General features: G+C 40.5%; 1 protein-coding gene across 3 annotated transcripts; it reads left to right on the top strand.

Annotated features, from left to right (window-relative positions):
- The first annotated feature begins 469 nt into the window (after window positions 1-469).
- On the top strand, window positions 470-18017 carry SPTSSB (serine palmitoyltransferase small subunit B). Of its 3 annotated transcripts, none has more exons than XM_089675450.1 (3): window positions 470-657; window positions 827-956; window positions 16540-18017. In XM_089675450.1, exon 3 carries the CDS (start codon window positions 16567-16569, stop codon window positions 16807-16809), a length of 243 nt encoding a protein of 80 aa, XP_089531576.1. In that variant the 5' UTR covers window positions 470-657; window positions 827-956; window positions 16540-16566; the 3' UTR covers window positions 16810-18017. The 3 variants fall into 3 exon arrangements, with proteins under 3 accessions (XP_089531576.1, XP_089531577.1, XP_089531574.1); XM_089675448.1 differs by having other exon boundaries at window positions 471-657; window positions 827-1057; XM_089675451.1 differs by lacking the exon at window positions 827-956.
- Window positions 18018-20242: the final 2225 nt, after the last annotated feature.

The raw sequence follows: 20242 nt of genomic DNA, 5'->3' as shown, positions 1-20242 counted from the left end.
ATCCAGCCAATGCCATCCTCATATTACATTACAGTCTGCGGGAATCCCTAATTAACACATTCTCTGCATTTGATATGCATTCTCTTGATGTGCAATGTTGATGTAGCATGACCACTTGCACATAAACTATACTAAATGTAAGTTAAATCCATTTCAAACACACTACAAAGTGCATTTAACCACATCTGAGAAGCATTAACCCATGGGTACCCTAGGCACAGGCAATATACTCCTGTACCCTAAGATCTGATGTATAGCTTCCCTTCCTTTTGTATGGAGCCTGATCTGCTTTCTTCTAAGCAGCTGACTGCACCATGATTGGCAAGAAAGCATGTAGCTTAGTTACAGTACCTTGGAATGTACACATAGATAAAACAATAATGAAAAGGCATTTAACGTGAAATGAACCTTTTCCCTAGCATAAATTACTTGCTGCTTGGAAATAGATTACAGCTAAGTGCAGAGCGCACACACCTTCTCTCCTGAGCTGGAAAGGCCTAGATAGCCATCCTTTGATGATGCACTGCTACCTTATCTGCAGTATTGCTGCGTTGCAGCACTGACATAAGAGAGGAGAGCCACATCTGCAGTTTTCAGCCCTGCACACTGAACAGTCCAGCCTGAGAGCCAGCACAGCCTTCTATACCATCACAGCTGGTAAGACATTGCCCAAAATGACACTTTACTGTCCGAACTATCCCTAATGTTGGGGCATCCTAGATGTGCCATTGATTTAAATACATGGGTTGCTTTCTGTTAAATATTAATCACTGGATGCAGGTATTTTCTATATAGGAGTCTTTTTTTTTTTTTTCTCTCTCTCTAGGAGCAGGAAATTGGGAGGGGCACAAACACACCTGAGTAGCACAATTCAATTCCAATTACTTTTCACACGTCTACTGCACCTGCAATCATCCTGTGGATCTGCTCTGCACTATACTGGTGGGAGTTCAGAGGTGAGGCCTCCCTAAGCAGCCTTTGTTACATAGGAACAATGCTATCAGTAATAGCTCTGTCTGATCAAAGGTGATAACTCTACAAAATACAGTAACAGCAGGTGAATATGTTAAGTATATGTTCTTTAATGTTTATAGTGCTTTAATTATTTGCACGCTTTAACTATTTGTATATGTTGCATTTCATAAAGTTTACGAATGTGCTCACATAGCTTCACCTGTTTGTTGTATTTTTTTGTTTTTAATAATTGTGCAACTATTTTGTTTTATAGTGTTTATTTCAACCTATGCATTTTTTTACATCTGGATAATTGTTTTTAAAGGTATTTTCTATGCAGACATTTTCTTTTTTGTTTAAATGTTTTTTTCCCAACTTTATTTTAGTAGTTGTAGCAAGATTGTATTAAGTAGTTTGACTTTGTCTGCCTGCTCTGTTTGGCCATGTGTTTTTTGCTAGGCGTACAAGGATAGTATCTAAAAGTTATACATTCAAGTGCTTTTGCCATGAGGTTGTTTCTAAAGTTTATAGATTTAGGTGACCCTAATGCTGTCTTGTACAATAATATGTTGAAAAATGATTACATGGGAATTATTACGTGGGAACTTTTCATGCATTAGAGGTCCTACTGTAACATAAGACCATAAGCAGTAGTTGGGATTGACTTGCTACAAACAAGCTGTTCACTTTGCAAGGGAATGTTCCCTTAGCTTAGTGAATGTGTTGAAAATGCACTTTGTAAGGAAAACTTTATTAAAAAAAAAAAAAAAAAGTGTGTGTATTTGGGTGTTTGTGGTGTTTTTGTTTTTTTTTACAAATACATGATTGGATGATGGAAGTCAGCTGAGAGCTTCACCTTGTTCCATTGCATAAAATTCTCTTGCAAAGTGAACAGCCAATTTTCCCCTCCTTAGACTCTAAATGCAGTGATTACCTACAATATATAATCGCAGTAAGATGGAGAAGCATCCTAGGGCACTTACAGTATAGATGGTGATATAGGAGTCTTTGTGGCCCTGCTGCTGCATCCTTGCATTATTAGGCTGGTTGCAAGATCAAGAATATTTCCATAGCCAGTGCGATAAAATGCCACCAATATGACTCTGTTACTATCAGTGCATGCCAACATTAAAATATGGGGCCAGGTTTCATAATCTCTCCTCACCCTCTCCATGGTAAGCCCCTGGTCACATCGGGTGCGATTTGCATGCCAGGCGACTTACAGCTGTTATTGGTGCGGTTCCGACTTGGTCGGAGCTGCACCTATTTATAAAGTAGTGCATGCACTACTTTTTGTTGTGATTTGCATAGACATCTGTATTAGGTTACCCAATTTTGAAATTTTCACTGTAAGTTGCACGATTTCAAAATCGGCTTTGATGTGCTCGGGGTGTAAAACCAGTTCCTCACAGCACCCTGAAATTTTGTTAGTGGTAGTAAAGTAGTAGTAAAATGTGTTACTGACCAGATCATTAGATTAAAAAAAAAGGGAGGGTGGGCTAAAAAAGAAAAAATTGCAGCCCACACATTTGTGGGTTGCTAACCTACAATATGATGTTTGTAAAGCAGGCCATAGACAGATCAATATATTTCTTAGACTGTAAGCTCCAAGGGGAAAGGGCCTTCCTGATCCTCTTGTATTGAACTGTATTGTTGCTGTATTGTTTCCCTTTATATTGTAAAGAGCTGAGCAAACTGTTGGCACTATATAAATCCTGTGTAATAATAATAATAGCCTGTTCAGCAGGGACTGGGTTTATGTTGATTATTTATGACTGTTCCTGTTCAAGAGGAGTCGATCTAATGATTATCTCCTTAAATGGACCTGATGGCAAATTTTTCCTTCGATCAGTGCATACTGCCATTCGGCTGCAGCACTGATCAGTGTATTCTGACAGCAGGGGCATCCAGCTGTCAGAATAAAATGGCTCAGCAGGGGGGATTCACCTTGTATGTGTGGATGGGGGAATCCGTTCAGTTTTTTTTTTTTTTCGATCAGCGAGCAGGTTGATTGGAAAAAAAAAAGTGATCAATAGCCAGCTTTAGGCAAGTTGAAGGGTAATCTGTTTAGGATTTGTTAATTTTCTTTTATTTTATTTCAGGTACTTATATAGCGCCATCAATTTTACGCAGCGCTTTACACATATAGTGTACATTCACATCAGTCCCTAACCCTCAAAGGGCGTACAATCTAAGGTCCCTAACTCACATCCATACATACACATACTAGGGACAATCAGGGGCAGACTGACAACTCATGGGGCCCCCTGGCAATAGGGGATCATGGGGCCCCTGTGTCCTTGCCCAAACTCAAAAAAGCCTATGAAAAAGGCACCAGGGGCATCTCATGGGTACCCCCTACTGACCCCAGGCCCTCAGGAAGTGCCCAAGTTTCCAAATGGTCAGGATCCACTTAATCTACCGGCATGTCTTTGGAGTGTGGGAGGAAACCCATGCAGGCACAGAGAGAACATGCAAACTCCAGGCAGGTGGTGCCGTGGCTGAGATTCGAACCATCAACCCTAGTACTGCCAGGCGGAAGTGCTAACCATTTAGCCACTGTGCTGCCCTATTCTCTTGCCTCTGACAGCAAATTTTAGGTTCTTGGCTAGTGTTTTAATCTTGACCATGCACATTTTAAATGCTTGATCTGTCCTGAGTGAGGAGCACTGTAGTGCAGCATTCTGGCAATTACTTTTTTTTCATGGCGTTTCCCAGCAGGAGGATGGTCTAGGCAGAAAGCTACATAACCCACTACATTAGATGCTCCTCTGTATCCAACAAGATCTTTAAAAAAAATATCCAATCCTACAGTGTAAAGAGGTACATGATGTGCATTGCCTAGTGCCTGAGTTTGATTCTCCCTTCTGTCCAACATATTCCAACTATGTATTGAGCAGAAAACACCTACCACTGTTATATTACCGGATCACAACAGTAGAGGAGCAAACGCCCCCAAATGGAAATCTAATGTGGCGACTGAAATAATGTTCGATGCAACTGCACACAGCCAGATGTGTTTGTGTATGTAATCATTTTTTAGTCCTCTGTTTGAAACATGAGTGATGTTGTTGCATGGTATTGTGTATAGCTGCAGTGTAACAATTTAAAACCAGATTTTCAAGATTTGAATTGATCAACTTGTCTGTCAAGTTTCAGGCATGCAAAGATTTCAATCTCTGTTCCCTACTCTCCTTTTTGTGATGGTGGTCTGATAAGGTTGTTTTTATGTAGGCAACAAGTCTTGGTTGCTGCGACTCCTGCTTAACTGCTTGTTGTGCTGTTATGTTCACTGGTATGCTGGGCATGTAAATCAACTCATATCCAGTGCCTGGTTGTCACTATCATCAGTGCATAAAAGCTGCAGTTTCGAGGTTAGTCGCATAAGACATGTGTTTACTTGATTGGCTTGATATTTTGTCTTTTTTTTTTTTTTTTTTTTTCTCTGGTGCATTTGTAGACAAGTCACAATGAGCATTAGCAGGCATGTCATTGTGTTGTTGACACCTATGGTATGTAGTTTTGAGGTCAGGAATGCAAACTTCATGTTACCTGTGCATTAATTTACAGACTGCACTAGAGCTCGGTAAAAGGTAACTTTCTAATGAAGCATGCTCTTCCCTTGTAATGACATTAATTGATCATATATAGACTTTTGAATGTGTTGCCCATAATTTTCAAATTTGCAATTCATTAGCTGGGTAAAGTTGCTATGAGATATAGATATTTTTTTTTTTGTTTTTGTTTTTTTTCTCTTTCAGATGCACCCCTCCTTCTTTTTTTTTTTTTTTTTTTTTTTTTTATACAGGTGTATTTTCTTGGGTGCTGAGAGCTGAATAAACTTTTTGCATGAAAACATACAATTAGTCTAGAAAAAAACAACTTGCTAAAATGTTAGTGTTCACTACAACCTGGCACTACAGCAAATAACTTCTGTAATTTATGGTTGTTTGGTTACATTAACTGGGACTCTAGGAGAGATTTCTACTTGATAAACTGTATTCTACTGTCCAGATCGTTTCCCTATTGGATAAAACTGCAAACTTCCTTATACCATGCTGAAGATCATTTGTGAAAATATGCCAAATTGTTCCTGAACAGGATTCTGTGTACTCATCCATTTGGCTCAGTACATACTATTTATACCTAGCATTGATGGGTACCCAGATGTTAGAAAGTAGGGCAGGATTCCGTGTGCTAATCCCTTTGGTTCAGTACATACTATTACACATGGCATCAATGGGCACTCAGTAGATGTTAGTAGGCTGTGATTCTGTGTACGAATCCCTTTTGGTTCAGTACATACTATATTACACCTGGCATCAATGGGCACTCAATAGAAGTTAGAAAGTAGGGCTGGATTCTGTGTACTGAACCATTTAGCTCAGTAAATACTATGTACAACTGGTATCGATGGGCACTCAATAGATGTTAGAAAGTAGGGCTGGATTCTGTGTATTGATCCATTTGGCTCAGTAAATACTATGTACACCTGGCATCAATGGGCACTCGGATATTAGAAAGTAGGGCAGGATTCTGTGTACTAATCCCTTTTTGGCTCAGTACATTCTATATTTACACCTATTGTCACTGGGTACTCAGTAAATGTTAGAATGTTAAACAAACACCAGTTTTTTGGGTTTTTTTTTTTTTTTGTTTTCTACTAAAGTTTACCTGATTCAAAAAGTTCTGTGCAGGAGTAGCGTCGTCCTTTTGTATAGTATATCCTAGCATATGAGCTACCAAGAATAATAACGCTTCCCATTCTATCTTTTAAATGCAAGTATTCACTTTTGATCCACAGTAGATAACTTCACTGTTCAAAGAATTTTTTTTTTTTCCTTTTTGCATGTTCACCCTACAAGTGTTTTTTATGTCAAATTGTTTTCTACTTCCGTTGTATTAGATCTCTTAAGTGCTGATAAACTGATATGACCTGTAGACTGTTTACAATACAGAGGATGTTGCTATTTCCATGCAAAACCTGCCGCCCCCATATAACATGTCCTCAAGTGCATGCTTTTAAGATGCCGAACAGCTTGATAAAAGTAAGCTATGGTCCCAATTTTGCACATTTTGATTGAGATCATCAAGTTGTTTCCCCTTTCCATAAGGGCAATAAGGTCTCTAAGGCATTTAAGGTGATCAGAGATGCCATTTAAAGCACATTTTCTAACTTGAAAAATCTCCCTTAGCAGGTCCTGATACTTCGCCCTCTTGTATAGAAAATTAAAGGGTCACAAAAGCACTGTGCATGCACCATTGTCAGGGAAGTATCATGGCAGGTCCCACCACTGGAGCAAGTCATGGAAGGATTTGTCAGATACCTTAATAAGTATGAACAGAACATGTAGTCATGGGCTTCGTGTGGACAAATAGAAGAGAAACTGAATACCGTATAAACCACTTTATTATGTGCCATAATGCATACATATTAAAGTTGCTTTTATGGTACCTTTAGGGTACTCGGTTTCTCTTCTATATGTCCCCACAAAGTTCATGACTACATATTCTGTTCATAGTTGTCCATGATTTCTGGGATGTAGACATATAGCACACAGTCTGGGTTTCTCTCCTGCTGTAGATAGGATCAGATACCTTCTCATCTATGGCCAGCCATCGTGCAAAGTGCAGTATCTACTTCAGTACATTGCACATTGTGGGTTACTGCAGTGTAAACATTGTCATTGTACTTTTTTACCTTACTAACGTATTTTTTATTTTTTTTTGTATTGCTACCAATACATTGGCAAAGGAAGTTTTTAGAAAGAAAAAAGACTTTGCAAATGTATTAAGTTTGGTATAATTTCACTTTAATTTTATTATAGGTACTTGTATAGGGTTCGTCAATTTATGCAGCACTTTACATATGTATTGTACATTCACATCAGTCCCTACTCTCAAAGGGCTTACAATCTAAAGTCCCTAACTTGCATTTATACACACTAGGGCCAATTTAGACAGGAGCCAATTAAATTACCAGCATGTTTTTTGAGGCTGGGAGGAAACCCACGCAAACTCCAGGCAGGTAGTGCCATGGTTTGGCAGTTGAGCCAACTAGCCTAATGCTGCTGAGCGAAAGTGCTAATCACTTTGCATGCATGATAATGCAGTTGCATTTTTTTTTTTTTTCAAAAAACACTTTATTGTTTTAAGAGAAGACAAAAGCATTTAGAGCATGTACAGCCATAGATCAGTCAAAACATAGACATGACAGGTTGCTTTCTGTTTTGCAGACGGGACAAACTGTAAACAGTTGTGCAAGACGAAATCATGTAGAACAGTACATCCATCATACAAAGTAAAATGGTGGATACCAAGAGGAAAATGGATAAAGTGATGCTAGTGAATGTTATCTTGTCCTGACTCTCATCAACTTTTTAACGGTGAAGTAGTGTGATGATAGGGGTAAGGGTAGGGAAAGCGTTGGGTACTGTGACTGTCATTGTTTACATATTTATAGCTAGCGTATGTGCTATGGTTGAAGTTAGTCATATCTGTGTGCAGGTAAATGCTCTATTTGGTTGGTAGAGAAGAAATGATACAGGGAAATAACAGGTGCGAAGACAAGAGGTTAGAAAGAAAGACAGTAATAGAAAGAATTGTAGGGTGAGATGTTGGGGAAGGAAAAAAAAAAGGGGGGGGAGGCTGGGAGGAAACTGGAGTACCCGGAGGAAACCTCATGTATTGGCCCAGCCAGACGGGTATTACTTAAAATATGATGTGTGAAGGATCGGTCAGTGGGGTAACGCAGGCATCATGAACCCCAGAAGGCATGTTGAGATATAGATGTACAGACCATCCTTGTGTGTGAGAGAAGTGTCTTCGGTTATCCGGGTATATCCCCCTACAGCATTGTAGTTAGACATTCAGCCAGAGGGTCTTGTTGATCTTGTACGATTAGATGATAGGGGTGGATTTGAAATGACTCCAGCATGCCCATGTTTTCCTGAATCTCTCGGGATGTTCCTTAGCTACAGAAATCAGTTCCTCCATTTCCTCAGTTTTGTCAATCCTGGCAAACTATTCTCGTATTGTGGGAACATGTGTTGAGCGCCAGTGGACTGGGATACATTGCTTAGCAGCATTTACCATATGCAAGGCGAGTGATTTGCGGTATGTCCGAAATGGAAGTACAGTATGATGGAGCAAAAATTGTGCGAGGGGAAAGGTTGAGGGCATACGTGGTAACTTGTGCAATTGTAGATTTAACTTTCCCCCAAAAGGGTTGCAACAATGGGCATTCCCACCAAATGTGTAGGAGTGTACCTGTCGTTTGATGGCATCTCCAACACAAATCTGATACACTGGGGTTGAAGCGGTGAAGCAGTGATGGAACTCTATACCATCTAGAGTACACTTTAAAGTTATTTTCTTGTTTGGAGACACATATAGACCCTTTATGTATGTGGTCCCAGTCTTTCGGCGATAGTTGGAGTTGTAGGTCCGCACTCCAGGCCTTACAAGCTTTCCTTGTTGAGAGGTCATTGGTGTTTTTGAGACAAGAATAAAGTTGGGAAATAATGTCTCTGAGGGGAATCCGTTGCGCAAAACCAAAGGGGGTCAAATGTCTAGTGTATGCTTTTAGGTGGGGTGAGCTGTGGACAAAATGGTGGAATTGTCTATACATCCATTGTGTTAAGATCAATGTAGGCCATTTATTCAGAAGGAGATCTCTGGATAACAGCCCTCCGTCTTTAAAGAATTGGTTCAGACTTAAGCTGTCTGTGGGACCAAATCCCACAAGAAAGGCGTGCGACATTCCCGGGGGGGAAGTCTGGATTTAGTCTGACAGGAGTGAGTGGACTTGGAGTGGATGAGTGTTGTATTCTTGCTTATCTAGTGGTAACATGACAAAGTAGGGCCTATAAGAATGTGTTCCTTGGAATATGAGATTTTTGTAGCCAGGGAGAAGTGGTGAGTGGGGTCCCTGAGAAAGCAGCTTCCACTTCAACCCATGCCTTACGAGCATGGTTCGTAGACCAATCTACTATTCTTGCCATTTGACAAGCTTAGTAATATCGGGAGATGTCAGGTAGCCCTATACCTCCACCCGTTTTAGGCATGGTTAGTTGTTCAAAACCAATTCTAGGGTGTTTATTGCACCATAGAAATGAGGTAGATAATGTTTTGTAAGACTTAAAAAAAGGAATTGGGCAATTTTAATTGGAATTGTTTGTAGTAGGTATAAAAGTCTTGGAAGCACATTCATCTTGAGGATAGCAGCTCTGCCAAACCAAGAGAAAAATGGTTTATCCCATTTTTGCAGATCTTTGGTGATGTTACGCAAAATGGGTAGAAAGTTTTTGGCGTAAAGCTCTGTGAGATGGGTTGGCAATTGAATTCCTAAGTATGTGATGGCTTCTGATTGCCACGTGAAGGGAAAATTGGATTTTGCTTGTCTAATTGCGTCCTGGGCTTGGGAGATATTAAGTGCCTGGGATTTGTTAAAATTTATTTTAAAATTGGCCAGATACTGAGTTAGTTTGAAGTCTTGTAATAGATTAGGAAGTGTAGTATGTGGATGTGTCCGGAGCAATTTATATTGAATATAAGATGCTACTACATGGTTTTTGTTGCAGCACTTCACCCAAGTTTCTCTCACACACGGGGTATTTTCACAATACTAGTATTAATCTATCATACAGAACTGCAGTAAAGGAATCATGTGACTGTGCTACGTGATAGATCTGACCATGCGACAACAGTAAAACTATGTAGGAATTGGAGTGATTTAGCTCAGCAATGCATTCTTTTGTTATGAAGCTAGCATTTCAGGTTTTTATGGCTCAAGAAATACCTTTTAGAAAACACGCATTGTCTGTTGATCATAGCACTGAACAGAAACAAATGTAGGTGTGTTGTATATTCCGTATATAAACGTATGTAATAAGCAAGTAGGGATACAAATCTGAGCTTTTGATCTTCTTTATGTGCCTGGCTATATTATTAACCAACATAAATGAATTTTATGAGAAGCCTAGGCTGACTTTGCATGCTAATTGGTTGGTTGCTTCTAGCCTCGTTCTTTTATATCGCATCCCTGGAACAAACATTCAGCAAATTAAATCTATGACATCAGGACTTGTATTCTGCATGTTTTCTTCAGTGATTTAAATTACTGAATCCAGAGAAGGTATGCAGTGGCAGCTTACTCATTTTGCCTCGAGTTTGGCATAAAACGCTGAGTTCACCTTTTGAAAATAAAATGCACATTTTATGCAAGTAAAACATTTTTTTTTTTTCCTAAGGAGCTTGCAGACCATTTTACCCGCAATTAGCCCCATATGAGCAGGCAGTTACTTGAGAGCAGGAAGATCAATGAGCCATGAGGGTGCTCACCAGTGCCCTCATAGTTCATTGAAAACTACAAGAAGTCAGCCACAATGGCTGACAGTACTTGTAGTCTATTCTTTCACAGGAAACTGTGAATGAAGTGGCCATGTGGGAATAACCATGCACAGCTGTGCTGCATTCAAAATTGTGACAGTGGGTGGGGAAGATGACCCCTTGCCTGCTGTCACCGAGGGAAGTACATGCTGAACATGTTACACCCTAAATACAGGAAAGGGGAACTTTAGCCTTTTGAAGATCTAACTGCAGCAACCAGATTAAGGTCATATGTATGTGTGTTCATCCATATACTTTGTAGTCCTGGTCAGAATGTTGGGTAAGCCAAAACTCCAGGCATTAAATGACCTGTCCTGACAGTAATACCGGGTCTTTAAATGAGCTCCTTACTTATACACCTCCTTACTCTGTTGCCTGGATGTCATGCTGATGCATTGGCTTCAATATTTTGCATTATTAATGTAGAACAAATATGCAGATCAGGCATTCTGCATTCACTCTGACTTTAGTTTGCATGCTTGGTTCAAGTTAGGGACATAAGGAAAAATGGGTAGCCAAGAATCTAGCCTTTTAAGATCAGAAGAGACTGCCTCTTCTTCTTCCCCTTTTTTTCCCCCCCTTCTGTTATAAATTCTCTTTATTATAGAGATTATGCTGCATCCTACACTAAATCATTCAAATATGTTGCTGCTGATGCAGGCTGTACTGAGAGAATATCAAGGCTGTCGTGCTGATTCAAAGGTTTCGGTACTTTAGGATACAAACAAGCAGAATAGGGGTTGAACGTTCACACAAACTTTGTAATCCTGCCTGCTTATTCCATGTCCGTGACTCTCAGTATTAGGCTCCATTCACATTTGTGCCACTTGTCTTGTGACTTTGGGTAAAGTCGAATAATAAAAGACAGCCCATTCTTTTTAGTGGCATTCTTTTCAGCAACTTTGAAAAGGTGCCTGTACTTCTTTGATGCAACTTTGATCCAGAGAGTGTAAAGTCGGATCAAAGTCACACTGGAAATTGTGCAACTCTGGAGTTGTGCATATGTACATGGAGCCTTAGAGTTGGAGAAAATAATGCTTGGCTTGATGCCTAGGTCAGGAGCTATAGCTAGTAGGTGTCAGGGCAGGCAGCAGAAAAGCTTAATCCAGTAAGCCATCCAAAGTCAAAGCAGACTGCAATCCAAATTAATCTGAGCAGGGGTCAACAACCGTGATATCAAAGCAGATAATTTGTCAGAGACAAGCAGGGGTACAGGTAGGGAGCTAAGATGCAAGAACACTATCACAAGCCTAGAGCACTTGCCTTGTGATGCTTAGAGCAACCTAGCCAATCAGGAGGGAGGAGGCAGGGAGGCCTAGACTAATGCTAGCCATACACTAGTGCCTTGAAAAAGTATTCATACCCTTTGAAATTTTCACATTTTGTCATGTTACAACCTAAATTTGTAAATGTATTTTATTGGGATTGTATGTGATGGAACAACACAAAGTGGCACATAATTGTGAAGTGGAAGGAAAATGCTAAATTGTTTTCCAAAGTTTTTACAAACCAATATTTGAAGTGTGGCGTATATTTGTATTCAGCCCCCTTTACTCTGATACCCCTAGCTAAAATTTTATGGAACCAATTGCCTTCAGAAGTCACCTAATTAGTAAATTAACACGTGTATGTAAATTAATCCCTGGTGGCAGCATCATGTTGTGGGGATGCTTTTCTTCAGCAGGCACTGGGAAGTTGGTCAGTCGATGGGCAGATGGATGGAGCTAAATAGAGGGTAATCTCTGCAAAAGACTTGAGACTGGGGTGGAGGTTCACTCTCCAGCAGGACAACGACCCTAAACATACAGCCAGAGCTACAATGGAATGGTTTAGATCAAACGATATTCGTGTGTTAGAATGGCCCAGTCAAAGTCCAGACCTAAATCCAATTGAAAATCTGTGGCAAGACTTAAAGTGCTGTTCACAAATGCTCTACGTTCAATCTGACAGAGCTTGAGCTATTTTGTAAAGAAGAATGGGCAAAAAGTTGGTAGAGCTGCTAGAGATATGCCCAAAAAGACTTGCAGCTGTAATTGCAACGAAAGGAGGTGGTTCTACAAAGTATTGACCCTTTTCGTAAAAAATTCTGAAAACCATTTATCATTTTCCTTCCACTTCAGTTATGTGTCACTTTTTCAAGGCACTTATTATGGATACACAGCAGTATGGAGATCATACAAGAAAAGATTAATAGTTCATACATCCAAACCGGTATCATCAGCAAAGGGCCCAATAAGTGTCCTGATGGCATTCTGCACATATACTCGGGTATATAGTTATTAATAGAGAGATACCTCCAGATGAATATTGCAGCAAAGTCCAGATGAAGGGATGATCATAATGCAGCATCTTTCTTTGTGTCAGAGACCTAAACCCAAGATCTGCAGCAATGAGAAGACCCTCCCAGGTGTTGGCCTACCAGTCTGGAACGCAGTTTTACACATGCAAGAACTGTGGTGTGGTACTGGAATTCAGTGTTAGCCTGTCTACTCTGAACTTTAGTCCTTCCCTAGTAGTTTCTAATCTGACATGCAACCAGATAGCTAACTACCAGAAATGGACGTCTGATGTCTAACTTGGCTCTAGCCTATGCTGGTTATTGAGCCGTAAACTAAAATTAATTATAGAATCCCAGACCACAAGGTACAGGCTTAACTAAAGTAATTATTGAAAAATATGACGTGTGAAGTGTACATGTATCAACCCCATTCAGGCACCATCCCAGGTAAGTGTGCATTCCTCTTCATCCTGGGCTTTGTCCATGGGATGGGCGGACTCCTTTCTCTTTTTGGATAACTAAAATGACACGAGCTGCATATAAAATCTATTAAAATACAGGTTAACCTACTAATATACAGCAAGGTGCCTATTACATACATATAGTAGCAGAGACCTAGCTATTTTGCCATGTGCATGTGACAAAACAGTTTAAACCATTGGAACATTGAAACATTTCCATAATAGTACCTTCAAGCTTGAGTTTGGAAGCATGGACAGGACATGTGGCTGATATTTTTTGTCTCTGTCTGTCTCCTGATACATAATTATATGTAACACTGTGATATTAGCAGCTAATAGTAAAGGGCAGCAGATCCCTACACAAGGATTTATTATGAAGCTAGTTTACTAAAGGTATTAAGGACATTCCTTAAAAATTGTGGGAATATTCACAGAGATGTGAAAATGAAATTCCTGTTCACATTGAATACCCAGGCATGTGCAGAAGCTGTTCACATGGTTGGATAATTGAATATTCACACTTTTTCCTTTTTTGTGTTTGTGTTTTGTTTTTTTTTTGGTGGTAAATGATCAGATGAAGTTATTATTTTTTCCCATAAGGGAGTAGCTTGCATTGTGCACTAGTTCAGTTATTTTGCTTATAACGATAAGTAGATATGAGTTGCTTGAGCAATACTAGATTACTAAGAGTAGCGGGTTGTTTTTCATTTTGCAAAGTGGATTTTCACTTCCAAAATATTTTTAATAAACTGATTTTTGTTTGCACATGATTAGATGACCAAAGCCAGAACAGCTTACCCTTATTTGCTTTGCAAAGTGAAGGCTCTTTACTGTTGGTAAATCAGCCACACTTAGCCTCAAACTCACACCATAAAACTTGCAAAAATGTTATAGCTATACAGTATTTTATTGTGCTAGATCGATTGTGGCTGAATTACTAAAGGTAAACGGGCTGTGCATTTTGCAAGGCAAGGAAGTTTTCCCCAGAGCTTAACCACTTGCCCTCCAAAAGATTTACCCCCCCCCCCCTTCCTGACAGGCCATTTTTTGCGATACAGTGCTGCGTTACTTTAACTGGCAATTGTGCGGTCATGCAACGCTGTACATAAATACATTTTGTATCCCCCCCCACAAATAGCTTTCTTTCGGTGGCATTTGATCACCTCCCGTTTATTTTTTCTGCTATAAACAAAAAAAAAACTGAACATTTTTGAAAAAAAAACAAATATTTTTTACTTTTTGCTATAAAACATATCCAAAAAAAAAAAAATTAAATTTCGTCATAAATTTAGGCCAAAATGTATTCTGCTACATGTCTTTGCTATAAAAAAAAAAAAAAAAAACCCCAATAAGTGTGTATTGGTTTACGTTAAAGTTATAGCGTCTACAAATGGCGGTGTGTGTGTGTGTGTGTGTGTGTGTGTGTGTGTGTGTGTATATATAGCAGCGATCAATGAGATTGTGGGACTGTGGCGGGCATTCTGACACTGGGTTGGATCTGACTAGCTGCCACTGACATCTACAATGACACTAATACAGTGATCAGTGCTAATAAAAAGCACTGACACTGGGCAGGAAGGGGTTAACATTTGGAGCGATCAAAGGGTTAACTGTTAGGGAGTGATTTTATTGTGTGCTGTTACTAAGCAGACCTGCTCCTTTCTATCTCTCTGCTGTGCATAAAGAAAGCAGCACGCCGAGGATGACAGGAGAAATCTGTGGTGTTTTACATACAAATCTCTCCCCTCTCAGCTTTGCCAATGATCGCCGAGTCCCGGCGTAAAATTGCCGGACAGGACTTGGTGATTTATATCCTATGGAGCCAACAGCAGTGCGGGCAGGGCGGCGTGTGCCCCCTACCCGGAAAAGCAAAATCGTGTATATTTAATTGATTTTGCCCAGCGAAGCCTCCCTATAGCAGTACATTTGCTTTGGGGCGGTGGGTAAGTGGTTAATGAATGTTTGGAAGTTGCACTTTTCAAAGTATACCCTATCGTGTGCATGGGAAATAAAGATGCATCTGTTCTTGTATATGATTGGATGATGGAAGTTCCCTTTCCCTTTCAAAGTGAAATACCTATTTGTCTTTTATTAACCGCCTCCCGTCCGCCATATAGTAATATGACGGACTTAAGGTGGTTCTCTCATTCTGGGAGGACGTCATATGTCCAATCACAGCTGGTCACATGTAAACAGGGAAATGACGGTTATCGGCATTTCTCTCCCCACGAGCTGTCACGCTGACAGCTCGTGTGGAGAGGAGAGCCGGTAATCGGCATTCCTCGGAGGGGACATGAGCACTGATGATCAGTGTGCCCTGATGATCTGTGTAGCTCCAGCAGTGCCACCTGTCACTGTCCATCTGTGCCAGCTCTCAGTGCTCATCCATGCCACCTGCCAGTGCCCATCAATGCCACATATCTGTGCCCATCTGAGCTGCCTTTCAGTGCCAGTCAGTGCCACCTATCAATGCCAATCAGCTGCTAGTCAGTGCTGCCTATCAGTGCCACCTAACAGTGCCAGTCAGTGCTGCCTTTCAGTGTCCATCAGTGCCCATCACTGCAGCCTCATTAGTGCACATCAGTGAAGGAGAAAAATCACTTATTTACAACATTTTATAACAAAAACTAAGAAAAAACGTGGGGTTTTTTTTTTTGTTTTTTTGGGGTTTTTTTTCACAATTTTCAGTGGTTTTTGGTTTGTTTAAAAACAAACCCAGAGGTGATTAAATACCACCAAAATAAAGCTTTCTCGCAAAAAAAGATAGAAATTTCATATGGGTACAATGTTGCATGACCGCGCAATTGTCATTCAAAGTGCAACAGCACTGAAGCTGGAAATTGGTCTGGGGGTATAAGTGCCCTGTAGGCTAGTGGTTAAAGTGGTTGTAAACCTCAGATGTGCAAATATGAACAAAGCACATCCTCTATAGTGTGTACTTGTCTCAATTCAGTCTGCTGCCCCATTCCTTCACTGTCCTTTCTGATGAGTTTTCCTGATGCCAAGAGAAAAATGGTGACAGGGGAGGGTGATTGACAGCCTCAACTCTGTTCCTGTGAGCAGTGTGAAGGGGAGTGTGTCCCTTCCCTCTAATCAGCTCTCACGAAGTATAACTTCAGCTCCCTGCCCCATGCTCTTCAGAGTTGAGAGGTTCTGTGTAAATGTTGCACTTTAGATGTAAATAAACAAGTACAACTTGTAGAATGATTTGACGTGACTTTGATCCAGTTTGTTTAAAGTTGGATCAAAGTCGCACTGGAAAATGTACGACTTTGTAGAACTTTGTAAAATGATTTGTTTCATTTATTAGTATCACCTGAGGCCAGTCACTTCACTAGATATATGTAGGGGTTTACAACCACTTTAACTAGGCCTCATTGTCTCAGTAGAAAATCCATACTGGGCTTTCCCTATAACACATTCTCCTCCATTAACAGTGTATTTCTATTTTTTCAGGGTTGAATCCATTGTTGTAATCCTAAAATGGATGTGAAGCACATCAAAGATTACCTGTCCTGGCTGTACTACCAGTATCTGCTCATAACCTGCAGCTATGTCCTAGAACCCTGGGAAAAGTCCATCTTCAACACCATCTTACTGACGGCCATCGCCATGGTAATATACAGTTCCTACGTCTTCATTCCCATCCATGTTCGTCTGGCTATGGAATTTTTCTCTGGGATCTTTGGAGGGCAGCATGAAAGTACTGTGGCCTTGATGAGCTGACATTCTCTATCCTCCTACTTCAACATGCCTCCTTACTCATAGGACGTGCACCTGTGCTTCCAAATTGGATGGACATCAATTGGTTTGCATAGTGTTTGAGCTGTGACATAGACTCCTTGATTGAAGACCCTGCTGCTCTTTCCATTGTTTACTCTGTGGACTCTGAAAATATGTTGAACACAAATCTCAGCTGCACTATAAGTACTTATACCCGCCTATGTACATAGTATAATACAATGCAGTAGGTTTGCTGGCCTATATGTATGAAAATCATTTTTTTCAAAAACAGAAGTAGATATTATACTTGTGCTTCCGCCCACATACTGGGCCGTACATATGTCAATGAACTTGGTCCATTATTTGATTTGAATGTCACTGACCACCTTCCTTTTTTAGGTTTTTTCATTATTCAAACCTATTGCATTACTTTTAAGCATAATACTCTTTCAAATTGAATTGTGTAAACTGGAAACATTCAGTTTCAAAATATGCTAGCTATGCTTAGTTTCAACTATAATTCTTAACTTTTATGTATTCTGTGTCCATACCATCAGAAGGATATTATTTTTTTCCAATTTCCAGTCTGCCCAAGCGTTGCTCTAGACCCCAGAGGTTTGAGGTCTTGGAATAACATGGAGTGGTTTGATGTTACAACTCTAGTGGTGGTTGTAGGAAAAGTTAATTAATGGGAGAATTCAATCCTTTCTCAAAAACTCAACCATATCTTTTTTTGTTTTGTTTGCTTTTTTGTTGGTTTTTTCCCCTCTTTTCACCTGGGCCATCCTCTGACAGAGTGAGATATTCTGTACGAGTCCAGCATGGATCTCTTTCAGCATAGAGCTGTATAAAGCCTGTAAAAACCACAAAAGATGCAATAAATACCAATGAAAGCGGCAGGTGACGCAGAGAACACACTGTAAAACACCACGCAGCTCCTAAACACACTTGTTTACATGCAAATCTTGGGTGTGTGTGTTAACTCTAAAGAGCGTGACACATTATAATATAATATGCAGAAGCTTGTAAGTTTTTCACAATTTCCTGCTGGCTGCATACCAAACCTTTTTATACTCTGTAAATTGTTTTATTTGACAGCTTATTCCAAACCCTGTGTTCATCAGGATCTCCAAGAATATGTAATAAAGTGTACGTGTGTGATTGTTTAACTTATATATTTCCAAATTTTATGAATAAAATTACTTAAGAAATGTGTCTTGCATACTTCAAATGAAATACATGCTGCACTTCATGTAGTTTATTGTTAGATGTTCATAGATTAGTTGTTCAGATTGTTTTAGGCCTTGTTAACACCATACGTGCAAAAAAACTGATGGAAATTGACGCGCATATTTCCCTTGGAGAGACATCAGTTTTCATGTGCACTGTAATGAGTTTCATACACGTTCCAGATTCCTGCGCAGAAAAAAAATCCTGCACGTGATACTAAAGTTGTGGTGTGAACAGGGCACATAGAGAACAATCGATTTTGTTGTGCTCTAGCAGAACACGTGCAGAAAAACTGACATCTCTGCTCCATGGTGAGAACGAGTCCTTCTACATGGCTGTAAATGGATGAACTTTTTTTTGGGGGGGGTTTGTTCCTCTGTCCTCACTTTAATATCTGTACATTATAATGTCTGTATATTGTATGAGTGTTACTGGTAATTTTTGTAGGGCACACACTGCTGAGTCAAAAATCTGTAGCTATCCTAAAAATTTAAAAGGACCCCCTAGGGTGAAATCAGTCCCTTAACTTGTAACCCTCTCTCCTGCCTTTTTTTTATTTATTTATTAAGTCTTTTCCTCTGTTTTCACTTGTTGATCTGGCCAGTAACATGTCTCCTGTATTAGTGAGACACCACACTGGATGAATGAGCACAGGAGGCACATCTGGATTGTCCATCTGTGAGGAAAGGTAGTGTTAAATATATTAGATTTAAATACACTAACAAATTGAAGCCAAACTTCAGCTCACACTTTATAATCAGTTATAACAAACACCTTTTTTTTTTTTCCTTTTGGGATAGAGGTTCTACATGAATAAGTAAATGCTGACCATTTAAGCACCCCTGCCAGTGTTAAATGGTTTGTGTCACCCTGTTGGCAACCGCCTGGCGGTACCTCTAGCAGTCCACAGGACAGGATTCCCCAGAGCGCAGAGTCTAAGCCCAAGTCTGCTTATTCACCAGGGCCCCTGAGGGTGGGGATGGACTTGGAGCAGACAGGAGCCAGGTCGCGGCCCCTGAGTACACCTGCCTGAGGTAGAGGAATCCGTCGGGGATCTATGCAGGTGGAAAGCCTGACATGAAGAGGCAGAGGGCGGAAGCAGGGATGGCTGTATCCGTGCTGGATGGATGAGCGTGGTCAAACGGGCCAGGTCAGTAACAGTGGGGTCAGCGCAGTACAAGGCAGCAGGCAGAAGAATAGTCAGGTCACTCGCCGGGGTCAGTACCAGTAGTTCAGATCAGGTTTAGGAATATCCAGAAGAGAGGTCAAACTAGCCAGGGGTCAGAGCAGGAGAAGTCAGCAGAGGTCAGGTTCAGGCAAAGTCAGTAACGAATCTCAAATAACAGGAACACAGGAATAAAGACCATACGGCAATGAGTGTAAGTGCAGGGCAAGTTTAAATAGTGCGCCCTGCCCTGCCATTGGTGCCAGGCAAGCGTCCGCGATCGCGAGTGCACATGCGCGGCCGCCGCCGTCCAGGTCCTAGTGTCCGCCGGCTAGTATAGATCGGCGCTCTGAGCATGCGCGGAGCCACTCGTAGCCGCGATCCCTGACACATCCATGTAAGCTGATGCAATCTGCTGGAGAGCTTGTGCTTTTGAAAAATAGTTGCTGGCTGAATCATCAGATGAAAAAGTCTAAAAAAGAAACAAATGCAGTCACCCAAGAATTGGTAAGCTGCAATATAATTAAATGTTTGCTTTTGGGTGTAATACTGTTTTACCACAAGCATAACTAAACCCAAGAATGGTGAACAGCTTGGGTTCAATATGAACCCAACTTCAGCTGAACTCAGAAGTAAGCTGTCATTGCAGGGCCAACCAACTACCGCCAAGGACATTCTACAACTTGCAGCTGCACATGCACAAAGAAGGGGATGCTTTTGCCATCACTGATCCAATCTGGATACGTGGCAAGCTGATTGACCAAAACTCAAATATGTGACAGCTGTATTTGTTTTTTCAGGCAGTACAGAAAATCCCTGTTGATCTTTTTAGAAATGCACTGTCTTTGTCGATGAATGGGTGGTAAAAACAATGTCGCCTTTCTCATTAAAATATATAAAACCCCAATGTAGTGGAGATGAAAAAAGGCAGACAAGTTCAGCCTTGGTGGCAACCACTGCTCCCTCTATAGACAGTGGAGAAATTAATTTAGACATGAAGGGACAGAAAGCTGCTTTTTCACAGGATTAATAAAATAGAAG

This window comes from Staurois parvus, unplaced genomic scaffold (assembly GCF_062004578.1).
Source record: "Staurois parvus isolate SC_StPar_1 unplaced genomic scaffold, SC_StPar_1.0 ptg000155l, whole genome shotgun sequence".
Lineage (NCBI taxonomy): Eukaryota > Metazoa > Chordata > Amphibia > Anura > Ranidae > Staurois > Staurois parvus.
This window is presented reverse-complemented; position numbering and strand designations above follow the sequence as displayed.